Consider the following 15,637-nt stretch of genomic DNA (forward strand, 5'->3'; position numbering starts at 1 on the left):
TTTGGCTCTACATTCAGGCACACCCAGTGCTTGTGGCTACAAGGAATTCTGCTCAGAACTTCCTTCATTTCACCCCAAAACTTCTAGAGGCATCGAGAATGTAGCCCAATTTAGCTCATTAAAGAGAGCTGCAGAGAAGTGCTGGTCTCTATTTTTGTTGTTCTCATGAGACAAGATAAACATTTTCTAAGCATTTTGTTTGATAAAAAAATATCATATTAATGTCCTATTTTTAACCTCTCTCTCCGTCTTCTAATCAAATACATTTCCACATAGCTAAGCAAACAACAACAAAAATCTGCAGAAAGCCAGCCATTCCCATTGTGCTTTTACTCTGTTAAAGAAACAGCATGCTTAGAACACCAAAGCGTGATGCTTGGCACCCTCAACCCCCTTCAAGGACAGTGAGCTGGTGCAGCAATCCTGAGCCATATCCTCTGTCACTTATCCCACAGCCCTGTTTAGCAGCTTGATCCTTTCACTTTTGCTGGGCTTACCCTGGAGCAGGGCAGCCACACGTACCCGACTACAGCAAGGTCAGTGTTTCCAGCACTCAGTGAAGGTGTGCACAAACGCACTGACCCCCAAAACTGCTTCCTGCAGATCTGCTGCCCTGCAGTCTGCCAAGGACCAAATTTCTGACCAAGGACAAAGGAGGCACATGGGAAGAGTTCAGGCTTACATCATGCTGGGGTACAGGCCCATGTTTACACTTTGCCAAAAGCCACTGCAGGAGGTGGCAGTTGGGTGTCCACGGTGACTTAGTCACAGGCAGCTGTTCTGCTTTGAGCATGGATAAACTGCAGCTTAACTGACCTTGTGCTTGTTTCTCTGTACTCACATTAAAACTGATAACAATAATAATAACAACAATACTGTTAGCTTTCTGCACTGACATTTTCTAGGGTCTCCAGTGAAAGCATGAGTAGGCAAATGGAGAGGTTTTTAGTAAGAGTGATTCAGGAATAAATCTCAAAAATAAATGTAAAAGGCCATTTCCTCTCCCACGTCATCAGTGCAGAAAATGCCAACATATGTGACAAAAGGGAAAAAAAAAAGCAGCAATGATTGACGCAAGTCTTGAAAGATCAGTAAAGAAATGCATTCCTCAGGGAAGGCTCCCTTCCCATGTGGGATCACAGGAGTCCTCTGGACAAACTTCCTCAGCATCTCTTCCCTCTGCTTAGTTTGGGACTCTATAGTGCAAAATGAGCCAGATAATATTCAGCTCTTGTTCCTTAGTCGCCAAACTCTCTTACCATGAATCCAATAAGTGCCTATTAAAATAAATAAACCCCCTAATGATTCAAGATAACCTAATCAAGAAAGCTGAAATGGATAAAAGACTAACTGTAATGGAGAGTTCTGTCATGGCTTCAATGAATTCTTGATGAGGGCCGGGGGAGGGGGACTGAACCTGAGAAGCTTTACTTGGAGAATTTTGATACAGTTCAAGGTTAATCACTCAACAATCTGGATTTTCTGAAATGCTTGGTACTTTTCCTCCCCAGAAAATGCAAGACACTTTCATGAGGGCCAGTTTCTCACTAGCATAATAAAACATGAAATTATAAAAAAAAAAAAAAAAAAAAAAGAAAAAAAGAGATACATGAGCCCTGAAGTACCTTAGATTCATGGGAACACCAAGATTCCTTAGAGCTCTTGGCCTCAGAGGGGAGGATGCTGTACACTGAGGATAATTCCAACATTGCAAGCTCAAACTAGCTTCTCCTCATACTAGAGAGGAAGTGTGGGCTTGTGGTTAGGGCAAGAAGCCCACCACCTGGTCTGCCAAGGACTTTGCGAGCAAAGCCCCAGCTCCACAACTGCCCCTTATTTATTCAGCTGCTGAGAGGCCAATGCACTGCTGCAGATGCTGTCACAGAAACAGAGAACAGTTTCGGTTGGAAAGGACCTTTGAAGATCTCTAGTCCAATCCCTGTGCAATGACCAGGGACATCTTCAACAGATCAAGTTGGACTCTGAGCAACATCAGTGTTTGAAGGGATGGGGCATTTGCCAATTCTGTGGGAAGCCTGTGCCAGTGTTTCACCACCCTCATTGCAAAAACTTTCCTCCTTATATATCTAGTCTGAATTTACTCTGTTTTAGTTTCAAACCATTACACTTTGCCCTGTCACAACAGTAAGGCCCATTTAAGTACTGACAGCCTGCAATGAAGGCTCCCTGGACCCTTCTCTTGTCCACGATGAACAGCCCCAATTCTCCCTGCCTGACTTCACAGGAGAGGTGCTCCAGCCACTTGACAATTTCTGTGGCCCCCTCTGGACTTGCCCCAACAAGTGGAAGTCTTTCCCCGGCTGGGACCCAGAGCTGGATGCAGTGTTCCAGGTGGGGTCTCACCAGAGCAGAGCAGAGCAGAGCAGAGGGATCAGAATCACCTCCCTCAGCCTGCTGGTCACCCTGCTTTGGCTGGAACCCAGGACAGAGTTGGCCTTTTGGGCCAAGAATGCACTTTGACAGCTCTTGTCCAGCTTTTTGCCCATCAGCATCCCCTTTCTTGGCAGGGCTGTTCTCAATCCCTTAATCCCTGAGCCTGTGCTGATACTGGGGTTGCCCTGACCCAGGTGCAGGACACTGTACCTGACCCCATGAGGTTCATATGGGCCCACTTCTCTTGTCCTGGATGGGGTCACACTGTGATTGCATGTACAAATTTGTAAAAAGGAAGTTCTAGTCCAAAAGTACCTCAAATAAATTCTAAATTCAGTCAAGATGTCTTTCTGCATTTCCTCCATATGTGACAACAACATCGAAATACCATCACAACTGACACACCCCAGCTGTAGAGATTCTAAGCATCACGAGGGCACTGAGATAAGGCTGTAAGAAGTATCCTGTATGCACACACTATATACACTACACATCTTCACCACCAGCTGCCGCTTCTAGCTGCTGCTCATCATCACTGGAACCTAATTAGTTTAAGGCCACAGAAAACACCTATTATAAGATAAAAGGGAGAGAGAAGGCATCCCATCCTATCAAATGAATACAAGGGAATGTAAGTTGGGAAGGAAAGAGAGAAAAGAATGAAATTAAGGGTTTCTAAAGCTAATCCTTCCTCAAAGTGACACTGCTCATTCCTCTTGCAGTGCCCGTACTTCAGGATGAGCATGGGAAGGTGGCTATGGTGTGGAGTCCCATCTAGCATGGGATTCTACTGTGGGCTAACATCCTCCTTGGCCAGAGAACTGGCAATGAGGCAGGGATCTTGACATGAAAAAGGAAAGCCAGAGGAAAGGTAAGGAACTGTCATAACGATTGCCATTCAAAGGCCTGGGTTTGTTTTTTTACCTGAAGGGCCTCAACTGGAGGGCTTTTCTGCCCCCAAACTCAAACCCTAATCAAGTTTATTGTTTGTTTGCTTACCTTCCAACAGGATAAAAATTCAACCCAGAGAAAGATCTTTGGTGACTTAACATTTTTTCAAATGTTGTCCAAGAGGTCTCTCTTGCTTTACTGTGGTACAAGTGGAATGAACACCAGTCTCTTGAAAAGAATTTCAGTTTCAAGACTATACTTTTTGTTTTCACTGGACTGTGAAGATTCTGTTTGCCCCTGCCAGGGCTGATCCCCACCAATGTGCTTCCCCATGCAACCCCAGGCTGATTAAGAAGAGTCTCTTACCCTGTGAGAACTGTGGGAAGTTTGACCTCTATGTTCATACAAACTCTGCCCTCCCTCAGACTGTCAACAAAGGTTTCAACCAGCTGTGCCACTATTTATTTTGATAGCCACTTGTTTATTATGAACAGAATTACATTCCTAAACCATTTTCCAAAGACTAAGAAAAAAATGTCTGCTGAGCACAGCACAGCCTCTGACAGGACTTGCACTAGCAGAGGCCAAAGGAATGATGCTGCTGCACAGCATTAGAGGCACACAGTCATGGGGCAAATGGTTTTCCTGAAGTTTTACTGTAGAGCAGCTGAAAACTGAATGTAGAAGCCAGTTGTAAAGACCATCAGTCCAAACCTGCAGTAATCCAAGGCCAAAGTCTCTGCCTGTCCCACTGCCCAGATCTGCATATACACAGGCCACCCAAACCTCTCTGAAACAGCACACCCAAAACCTGTCTTCTTGAATTAAATATAACCAGGGGAACCCAAGCTGTAGACTGGAAACCAAGCCCTGGTGCTCCAGCTACACTCAGAAACATTCCCAGTGTGCTAATACAGGTCCCAGGTTTAGCCACTAAAAGGGCATTAGCAGGCAACAACCCCAGACAATCCTGCTGTCCATGGGGCACATCCCTAACAACTGGCAACTAAAACACAAGGGCAGCTTTGGAGGCTGTGTTGTGAGGGCACTGAGTTCTCAGCTCCTGCTGGCTTCAAAAATACAAAGGGATGCACAGCACTCCACAAAGGCTAAACATATCTAGATATAAGTTGCAAGAGATAAAAGGAGAAGGAAAGTAAGTGATAAATAAGTCAACGTCTAAAATGAATGGCTTGAAAGCTTTATGAAGGTGGATTCCCTTAGATAATTCTCACCATACTACCTTGGTACCTCCATGAGGCACTGAAACTTGCCTTTATGTTGACTTGTGAGCTTTGGGATTTGCAATCTCAGTTTCTAGAAACTGCCCTTCTCTTCAGCTGCTGAGATTCTGCCATGACTTAAGATGAAGATGGTTACTTGTTAAATTAGAGGTCAATTAACTCCACCAGTAGATGATGCCACTTGCAATATCTGTTCTCAGTGGGTACCACTCTTCCTGTACAGAGACAGAAGAGGAAACGAGGCCTCCATTGCCTCTGGAAGTTCTCTCGGGTACATGACATACAGCCCTGTGTGTAAAATGTCAAAACATCCCTGTCGGAGATTCACTGTCTGCTAAAACTGTGAAGATCTCACAGCACCGTGGATTGCTGTTGACAGAACAGCAGCGCCCAACATAACACATGCCTTGTTAGCAAACTGGAAGCCTCTCAGTAGTCTGGGGTGAGGGAATAATAGAGGAAGCCAATGCAACACAAGCCAGGCCTGTGGAGAATAGCAAGTGAACGAACCTTGGCGGAGAGGCCAAGCAAAGCCTCAGACGAGTTCTTTTTTCCCCTCTTTCAAACTCTCTCTTCTGCAAACATGGGCAGTTTTCAATGAGTGCTTCTCACCATGTAACTCAGCTGCTGAAATCAGCAGCATTTTCACCAGAAATGCCCACAACTGGCACAGCTGGCCTGTGCTAAGCACTGGGAACACCCAACTGCTAGTCTTCAGACAAGCTAGACGTAAGGCTGACCATGACACCGTGGCTCTCCCCCATGCAAGCAGCTGTGCCCTTCCTTTTGGCACTCCTCCGGGCCACAGAGCTCCCCAGCCAGCAGCAGGACTCCACAGGCACACCCAGGCCTGGGGCAGGCACACAAGTGGGCTTTGAGGCAGGGGGAGGCCCTGCACCATTGTGGTTCCTGGCTGTGGCTTCCCCTGTCCCTACCTTGCAGTGCCCCCATAAAGCACTTTCATGCTCCAGCAGAGCGCTATGACATCTCAGCCTGGCGAATGCTGGGCCATCCCAGGGAGCCAGTGCTGCTTTGGCAAGGCTGCGAAACAAAAGAAACATCAGCCCCAGAAACACTGCTTTATTCGCTGCTGCTGAGGAAACAAAACCTTTATGTGCAGTAATTTTGCTTTAAACAATAACATTTGTCGATCCATTCTTAACCTTTTGCATCTGGTGCTCAAAATCTGCCCTGCTTTTTTTCCACGTGAAAGACTACAGATCTTATTTTTGTTTTGGCGCTGGTGTGCAATGCTGCCAGAGAAGTGCACTCAAGCTGGCACAGACCAAAGCTGGTGAGCCACCCAAATTATTGTTGGGTGGTTCAGTCCCTCTCTATTTCAAGAAGCCTCTGGGTATAATGACAGGAAGCTTGCAGGCAATTTTAAGCCAAACCTCAGAGAGGCTGGCATTCGGTCTGTGTTAAACACTCCTTATTAAAAGCTGTCCAGTCCGGATTCTGGGTGGAACTTTGATATCTGCATGGAGTAAAGAATAAGGGGCACGTTTGCAAAATCAATTGTGCAGTTTTTATATTTACTGCACGTTTACCACATATGTCATTTATTACACAGTGGAAAACCGTTAAATGCACAGTAGTTGTGCCAAGTGGCATTATGCTTTTAACAGCTTTATTCGTTTAACAGCTCCAGTTCTCATTATATTTTGCCATGTGGTACATGAGATTTTTATGCATTTAACAGTTTAAGAGGGTTCCATGGTATTTTCCTTTTATGTATTTCATACTGAGCCTGGGATTTGGTTTGGGGGGTAGAGGGACTGTAACCCCTGCACCCTGACAAGAGAAAGCAAAAGGCAAGGAAAATTAATGACTGCATGAAGAAGGAAAAATTAATCAGATCTCCACGTGTCAGCACACAAATACCTGTAACAAGGACACGGCTTTCCCTTGTGTTTTGATAGGTTTTGATGCTTTCGTTTATGCCTTTCGACCTCTTATTTTACATCTACTTTAATGACTATAATGTTGTTTCCCTGCACAGAGGGAAGTGTGTGTTTTTCAGAGTGCATGCACCTAGATACTTCTATCCCACTCTCTCATTGTCACATGCACATTTGTGCATACTGATGCCCTCTCCTAGCTGAACTGAGTAATTCCATCCAGGATCAGAAGCAGCTCTTTTCACTGACTAAACAATTCCTTCCAACAATCTCCAATCCACTTGCTGCCCTTCAAAAAAATCTGTCTGTCCTCCTTTCTACAAAATCCCTTCTGGTGCATTATATTTTTTTAAAGAGTTGGATGAAATTTTTAAATTAATGGATTCTCTTCAAGAATTTCTACCCAACCTAGGTTTGCCCACATGTATTTTTTACACCCAAGGTAGAAATGAATCCAGCAGAACTCACTGCCGAGCCTTCTCATGCCTTTTTGTAGAAATGATTGGATCTGATGTGAATTATTCACATGCAATACTGTATGCAGCACATACAACATGCTAAAAAGGAAACACCTGCCTAATATGCTGTTTCCCATTGCCTTCCCTCAGTTAACCACTTGAGAAAGCCATTTCATTACTTGCTGAACAAGTAAGATACCACCATTTTGAAAGTTCCTTGTCCTACTAGCAAAGGTGCTAGTTACATACCACATGTGGGAAAAGACAGACATGTTTGTTCAAAAGGGGAGAAATAGCTTGGCTGTGAACTGACCCTTTTCCTCAGCCTCTTTTAAAAGGGAAGAGGAAACCACTTAAGCAGGCAAAACCAAACATGACAGGCTCCCCAGAGATGAAAATTATTATTATTGTAGGAACAGATGTAATTTTATTGGTGGGAGGAAGAGACGGATCTAGTCCCAACCCCAGAGTTTGCTTTAAAAACAAAATCCCAGAAAGCCCCACAACAATGAAATCCCCCATACCCACTCACCTGACTTTTATTGGCAGCCACTTTGGCAAACAGAGCTTGAGATACCTTGGCCCTTTTCATCTCCTGTTGGATCTCATCATAAATGGCAGCTGTGATGTTGACGTTGGCACTGTCCGCCTTAATGGGGAGGTCTGTTGTTGGTGTCGAGGTTTTGGCCTACCAAGAGACCATGAAAATAATAATTAAAAAAGTGCTGCTTTCAGCCCAGCCATCTGTGCAGAAATTATCAAAGGATTTCAGTCAGCTGATGCCAAACTGCATTAGCTACAGAGGGACACTTCCTGTCCATTATTCTAATCAGGTTAATTGTGATTGGAAATAATTGCAGTGCATTCCTATAGGACATGCAAGGCCCTGTCAAGTCTCCCCCTCTCCCTCTCCCAGCATGTTTATTGAGCAGCTCAACAACAGGATAGGTAGCTGGGGCAGCGCGCTGCAAGCACATACTGACATTGGCTTTGCCAGCCAGTTACTGCAGCACAGCCACCAGGCTCTACCTTCTCCCCCCGCCTCTAAGAGTGGCCTACACCTTGGAGGAAGAGCCAATTCTCCCAGAAAAAATGAGTAAATGGGTAGAGGTCTCTAAATAATAAATTATTACTCAATTTAATGCACTCCCTCATGTCTCCCTCATTCTTTATTAAAACTATACGTATGTCACTTGAGTATGTATGGTTTCCCAGCCTTATCATCATTATGCTAGCCAGACAGTCACCTAATTTCACCTAGGAAATCAGTGAAAATGAAAAAAAAAATCATTTCATAAAGCTGGGCTTTGGCATGCCTTTGATGTGCTGCCCTCATTCTCCTAAACTCATATTGAGATTTTGTGTATTCCACTGCACTCCTTTTAATTGAATGATTTCCCATCAGCTTCTGTGACAAATGAAGGACAATAACGGACGCTGCCAGCACTTTCCCTGGGCTGGACTACCCCTGTAAGGCTTCTGTCAGTACAGTTCAGAAGACTGCTGCAGGATGTCAATTTTAAGCCTTGTACTGGTGGTCCCCAGAATGCACTGGCAGGAGAGGGAGTGAGGGCAGTGTGATGCTCACTGAGTGCTCCCAGCACCAGCTGCCCCTTGGAGACAGATCTCATTTACTCTCCTGGGCTCATAAGAGGAGAGCTACCAGGGCTGATCACTGCACCCCTAACACCTCCACCCATACACACCAGTGACTCTCATTTGGCCTAATTATAAACCTTTTCAGATGGATCCCATTTTTGTGTAAGAGTTGAATTCTGCTAGAGTACACCTAATGTTAATTTTTAACTAGGCAGACAAGCCCAAATGTTTATTTTTTAATAGGAGGGTTAACTAGGCAAAACCAAACCTTCCAAACTACCTCTTCTGTTTTGCTGTCCTCAAAATCTTTCTCTTCCTGACATCTTTTCTGTACCAAGGCCACATTAATAATGGAGCCAAAATCCAATTAAGTCAACACTCTGGACTAATCACTCCTCCTTATGACTTCCAGATAAAGCCTTAACCAACCTGTATCTTCTCTCTTTCCAGGCTCAGCAGGGACTGCTCTGGGCTTGCTCCCTGCCTGTCATAGGCAGGACATGCACAAAAAGATTATTTTCCTGTTCCCTAAGGCCAGCCCTGCATGCAGGCAGAGGCAGCTGGACAGCAGCTGGGGCAGAGCACGCCCACCATGCCCCAGGAGGCCAGGGCTAAACCACTGCCATCCTCAGGCCATGAGCTGGGTACAGGGCCACACAGGGACCAACAGGGACACCCCTCTGAAATTCAAAGTTTACAGATAGATGAGAGTTAGGGCAATTGTGGGAAATGTAAGAAAACAACAAAGAGTTCATGGAAAGGAAAACAACTGTCCAATCTGTCAGGATTGATTTAATGGAGATTTGTCGGGTATAAAAAGGCCTTCCCAGGCACTGCAGCCTTTGGATAGCACAGCAGCCGAGGTCACTATGGCCTCAAAGGCTGTTATGGATGTCTGAGATCCTGAGAAGAATTAAACTAGCATGTAAAAGAAAGATTTAAAATATAACTCCATCCTGCATGGGTCTCCTAAACTTCTAGGTCCACAGCCACATGGCAGGAAAAAGTTTGCCCTATACACCCTGAAAGCGGCACCATTTTTTATTTAATCACCAAAAGAGGAAGGGCAAATATCAAACAAAAGTCACTAAAATAAAGTATTTAATGTTAAAAGCCTAGATTCAAAGCTGGTCTTGATATTAAGAGTTTATCACTACTGAAATATCTTACTGCATACAGTGAGAAAAAAAGTGTTTGCAACCACAGTGCCAGAGCACTGCAACCCAGCCCCTTACTGCTGGGGTTCTGTGTGCACACAACAACTCCCAACAGCTCAAAGCATCTTCCCCACAGCAACTGCACCCCATTTTCTGGATCAATCTCTCATTCTCACCTTGAGGCAGGTGATATCCCAAAAGGGTGGCTTGGGGCTGGCTCAGAGTCAGAGAGAGCTGAACTGGGTTACTCTGCATGCCTTAGACCTGCCTGCTTGACAGCCCCAGCATGAGCATTTCCACAGGTATTTGCCATTGCTCTCCTACCCAGCAAGCTCAATCCCAAAAGCACTGCTGCAGGATATCAGTATCTATGGAAACCATGCTTCCAATTGCCATTCCATCACCTTCTCTGGCATACTGACACAGTTCCTGCAGGGCTGGTGCAGCTTCTACCCTGCTGCCCCAAAGCACCCTGCTCCAGGGTGGGTAAAAGCACTGCCTGGGGAGCTGACGCTGCCGGAATCGTGGTGCTGCCTGCGAGGACGGCATTTGTCTTGTCAGAACTAATCCCAGGCATATGGGGAAGCGCAGTAGCCATGCTGCCTGCCCGGGAGCTGGGAAGAGCCTCATTTGCAGAGGTGTCCAAGTTGTCAAAACAGCACCTGTGCTGACTGGTGCTGGCCCTCTGAGGGCTGGGGAAATGTTACACAGCGGGCACAAGGCAAGCGCTGGGTACACAAACCTTTGTGTGCTGCTTTTGCCGATCAAAAACCTCACAATATGCTACTGGATTCTTCAAGCTGAGATAAGGCAAGTATGTGCTGGTTTATACTTCTAGAGTACGGTTTTATAGCAACATCTAGCTCTTACAAAGGCAGGCAAAAATTCCATTATTTTAAATTACGTTCCAGCTGTGGGAAAACGGCATATTTCAACACAGGAACGAAAGGGGCAAGAGATCCAATTTTTATTCTCACCGGATTGCATCTAAACTCTCGATTTCCTTTCAGTGCTTGATTCTAGTACAAAACCTATTGCAGTAAATACAAGCAGGAGTAAGCTAATTCTTTAATGAAATAATACCAATGCAGAAAGTGGCTACACTATTTAAATAGTAAAATAGTGTACCCACTATTAAAATCCCTATGTATTTTTATTTTCACTTAAAGGTAACTAAAAAGATAAGGAGCATACAATGAGTTTCCCATGTAATAAAAATTCAGTGTCAAATCTGGGTTGGCAGGATAAGCTTGCTTTCAGTGAAAATAGTTCCTTACATCATTTATTCGTGAAGTGTACTTACATGCCTGGGTTAAACTGAGCAACCTCAACAGTTTCTACAAAATCAACACACCTTCTCTAAGGATGGTCAGTTTGAAAGCAAAACTTTACTCCCCCCAGCAGTGCTTGCTTGCTTACTTCCTTTTAGCAGCTGTGACTACTGAATTCAATAAGAAGTGATCATTGGTATTATTAGAAGGGTTACACGGGCCCAATTACTGAAGATCAGTAAAGTGCTAGAACTGACACATCATGTCTGTACTGCCAGAAAGTTCAGATTCAAGTCGGGCAAATGTCACGACAGGAGTTCATCAGCAGCCCTCACTTTGCAGAGTACACAGGTGGGACTGTATCAGCCTGGTACAAGGGGGGATGACTGTTACAGTGCAGTTTGGGGATGCTCTTTCTTAGTGCAAAGAAACAACCTACACAGGGAAGAGTGGGCGGCAGCAGCACGTTAATAAACACGTGCAGTTAAGTCAATGAGATAAAAGCTGTTTGGGAGCTCTAAGCATCATCTTCCTTCCCAGCACACTGTCCATCTCCACTTTCTGTACTTCAAGCATTTACTTGTAAAAACCTCCAACTCAAGGACTGTGATTTCCTATGCAGAATACAGAGCACACTATTTTCTAACATCTACCTAATGCACTATCCACCTCTGTTCAATAGACACTTTTTATGGCAACATATATGAACCTGAAGCTCAGAAATTTCCTGTGTTCTGAAGAAGGTTATGGACACAGGTAAAAAGCGACATGCACTCTCTTTCCGTGATATATTCTGTAACAGCTATTTAATGGACATATATCAACAGCCTGTATGTAATGCCCACATGCACTCTTTCAGGCACTAATGTTACATATTCCTTTGCATTTATGGCATTGATTAAAATAGAATGATCATCACAGCGTCTTCCTGACATCCACTAAATGTCTCTTAACAGCCGCTCCAAAACCTTACGAAAGATTTTCACAACTCATCTGGGCAAGGGGAGCAACAGACACAGGAAAGGTGGAAAGAAACTCCTTTCCTGGAATTATCTGGACAGCAAACAGGTAGCAAGCAATTGCATCTTACCTGGGGTGTTCTGGAGGAGCTGGGGCTGCTGGCAGCTGAAGACACCATGCTCACATTTGGGTTCATACTTCTCTCTCTCTCATCCTGATAGATACGATCCCGCTCCGAGTCAGGCAAGTTGAGGAAATTCTGCATTGCCCGTAAGTTTACCAGGAGGGATTGGGAAGCTGTCCTAGGGTCTTCTTCTTTACGCAGGATCTCTGACAACAAACCCTGGTTAGGAAAAAAAAAAAAAAAATAAAAAAAAAAAAAAAGCCAGTCATGCGTTGATGGGTTTCTTTGGTTTTTTAAAAATTTGTTTAGTGTAACCAGCTGGGTTGCAATACTGAGAATCTCCATCAGAATCTCATGGGCTTTCCCTGAGGGGATATTTTGTAGGAAAGTGTTTGTCTTCTGGGGGCTGGGGTTTATTTTGGGACTGTCCTATTCTGGCACAGTAATAAGCTTCTGAGTATGGAGACGCTGGATAGGAAGGTAGGTGCACTGGTTAGAAGAAATTGCAATTATCACCAGGTGCTTGCTGCAAATATTTTAGGAGCCGTTAGATCTCTCTCTCTTTTTACTTGAAGCTGGGAACACTTGGCAATCCTGTTCATCTTTGACAAATCTGCCAAGGTTGGTAAATTTAGTTTCGACATTTAAACAGTGCAGGAGGTTTATAAAGAAAAATGTTTGGCTGAGTTTTTATGCTACAGTCCGCTCATTTCGTTTTGGACAGTCATTTCTGAAAGGAGAAAAATGAAGCAATAATAAAACCTTAGAATCTAGCTTTAGGGATTTAACCCATTCTTTCATGCCTCATTTTAAAATACCACAGGCTTCACATTGCAACTGTGAATGAACACCATATTAATCTAGTTTTTACAAAAGCCATTACACAGCATTTCCAAAATATAAAGAGAAAAAAAAAACCCAAAAGAATTGGAGAGATGAAAATGTCATTAAAACAGGCTTAAATCTAATGATGGGATTAAATTTATGCATGAAACTACACACACGCACTCAACAGTCCTACAGATTATCTACCAGCTAAAGGCACAGCACACAAGTCTGGATCAGGGCCTAGAGAAACTACCAAAGACAGAGTGTGTGCCACCAGCTTCCCCCAGGCACCCCCTCATATCTCACACTTCACAAACTGGGACTTCCCTCCAAATAGCAGGAACAGCAAATCCCTGAACTATATACTTGTTTTAATGTATTGGTGTGCAAGGAAGCTGAAAGGGAGCATTTCTGCCCATTAAGACTACTATCTTAAGGCAACATATCGTTATGATACCAAAATGCTATCTTATGCTAGCATGCAATTCTATGTGCTCATTATTTCAAAGGGCTTTCCTGCCAATATGCTTCCCTGAGCCATCTGACAGCATTCCTGCTTCCCTCCTGTCCCAGCCCAGAGGCTGTCAGGCTGTCTGCACCGCTGCTCCCAGGAATGCTGGCCACGGGAGCTGTGTGAAATCCCACTGGAGCTGGGAGGGCTCACCTAGGCTGGCTCTGGGAGAGGAGCAGTTCAGCAGGAGCACACACACGGACCCTGCAGGTCCCGACACAGCCCCGCTGGGCTGTTGACACCAGTGTTTTGCAGTTACTTCACAGCCAGGACCCAGGCAAGCTGCTTCCCCAAAAGGACAGGCAAGGCTTACTTCCTTCTTGTCAGAAAAATGTTACTAGAAAGCAACCGGATACCCCAAGCCCTGTAATGTTTAGTTCTCATTTATTTTCTTCAGTATCAGAGAGCGTCCCTCAAAAAGCCTTGCTAAAAGCACTGTCACTACAGTTGGCCAATTAACCAAATGCAAACATTTTTAGTATATATTGACCTTATTTACCAGTCTTCCTGACAAAACCAACTGACCAACAAATTACATACCTGTATCTGCATTTATCTGCCATTAAATACCTACACTAAAATAGACATGTGAAACCTCTGCTTCAGCAGAATTTATACCAGACGTGCTCTAAGCAAGTTCCACACACAGCCTGAAGGCAGACTCCATCTTTTCAGCTCCTCATCTACATAATCAAGCTGAGACACTCCCAATTACATTTTTCTACAATGATCAGTGTGAGCACCAGAAGGACTGGAGCTGGGAATGGAATCATGGTTAGCACCACTCAGAAGTGGGATGAGAGAGAAAAGCTGGCTGGAGAAAAAGGTCTGAAGAATTTGCCGTGCTGGGCTGTCCTCTGGTATTTTGTGTGACTTCAACACAACTGCAAGCAGAATCCTGGCTTCTTCTTCAGGGTTTACCACCTCTCAGAGAAGCTAAGGACATTTTGAAAAGCTTTCTAAATTTTGATCGGCTCACAGACTGGGGAAATTAACCAAAAAAGAGCTTGAAGCCACAATCCACATGATTCCAAGACCGATGCAAGCCCTCATTAAAATTTTTCCCTAAAGTCAGTGAAAAATTCTTCAAATGCAATAAATAAAGGAAATATTGGTTCCACCAATTCTCTAAATTTCTAATTCTCTGTGTCTTTGCAAGGAGATATATAAATATATATATATATATATGTAAAACTTCTTTTAAAAAGAAAAACTCAACTTCAAAAATTAATGAGTTTAGTATGAAAGAAAGGGACCTGAAAGCTACTGGAGCTGACTCTTAAGACAGTTTTTTCTCCCTCCTATTTTAGCCTCACTAAATTTATGGTCCAATTTCAAAAATGGAGAGCAGAAACATATGTGAAAGCATGCCAGCAATTACTTTTCTGTGCAGTCATTGACTCTGTATGTAAATCAGAGGCTCACAGGTACGAGTGGCTTGCTCATGGCAACCCTTGTGCTTGAAGGCTCTGATTTATCACCAGAAACACCTTACTACGGGTAGATTTGGTGCCTGCACTGCTGGTCCCTGTCCCCTGCCCTGCTGCAGGGACACAGCAGTATTTTCCAGCACTGGTGTTCCATCAGGACACATCAGCAGGCTAGGAGCCTCTCCTAAGGCAGGCACCTGCTCCAGGGGGAACTCGCTGCTTCCCCAGCACCACAACACAGCAGCCCTGCTCCAGGCCCACAGGTAGGAAATCTGCCAGCCAAGAGGGTTTTTCTGCAGCTCCTCAAAGTGCTTTGGCAGCTTAGGTACCATGTAAACAGCAGGAGAGCTAATAAGAGAACTGACTCATGAGGGACAAATCTCATGTCCTCCTGCAACTGAAGATAAACAACAACTCTGGTAAACAGCAGCAGATAGCTGAGTGATAGGGGAGGACAATAAAATAAAGCGTCTTGAGAGCAATAGCGTTTACAATAATATAATTCTGAGCTACTGAAGTATATGCAAACTAACCAGCAAGCAACATTATAAAAAATAGAGTGATATTAAATAATCTGTTCAGCCTTTTTGTCACCTGCAACAAATTAGGCTTTCAATATGCAAAACATCTTCCTTCCAGAAAAACAAATGATCATGATTTCATTTAATTGTAATTTAATGAGGCATAATGTATTTTTTAAAGTGATATACACCAGGTGTGTGGTGAGGAAACTGGCCCAGCCAGACAAACCCTACTGTTTCTATTTTTAAGAAAACCCTAAAGCCAGCCAGAGACTGTTTTCATTTCTGCAAATTATGTTTCTGCTGGAGGGGGTAAGGGAGGGAAACCCACAGCATTCATAGATTTCT

The 15,637-nt window shown here is 44.2% G+C and overlaps 1 protein-coding gene across 1 annotated transcript in view; it reads right to left on the bottom strand.

Annotated features, from left to right (window-relative positions):
- Nucleotides 1–15,637, bottom strand: part of SATB2 (SATB homeobox 2) — a 127,220-nt gene that overhangs the window by 29,003 nt on the left and 82,580 nt on the right. The window contains exons 8-9 of the mRNA XM_056496733.1: nt 12,006–12,218; nt 7,421–7,576 (exon numbers count right to left, since the gene is read on the bottom strand). Of these exons, the coding sequence (XP_056352708.1) occupies nt 7,421–7,576; nt 12,006–12,218 (369 nt within the window). The remainder of the gene's footprint in view (nt 1–7,420; nt 7,577–12,005; nt 12,219–15,637) is intronic.

Source organism: Oenanthe melanoleuca, chromosome 7 (genome assembly GCF_029582105.1).
Source record: "Oenanthe melanoleuca isolate GR-GAL-2019-014 chromosome 7, OMel1.0, whole genome shotgun sequence".
In the NCBI taxonomy this organism is placed as follows: domain Eukaryota; kingdom Metazoa; phylum Chordata; class Aves; order Passeriformes; family Muscicapidae; genus Oenanthe; species Oenanthe melanoleuca.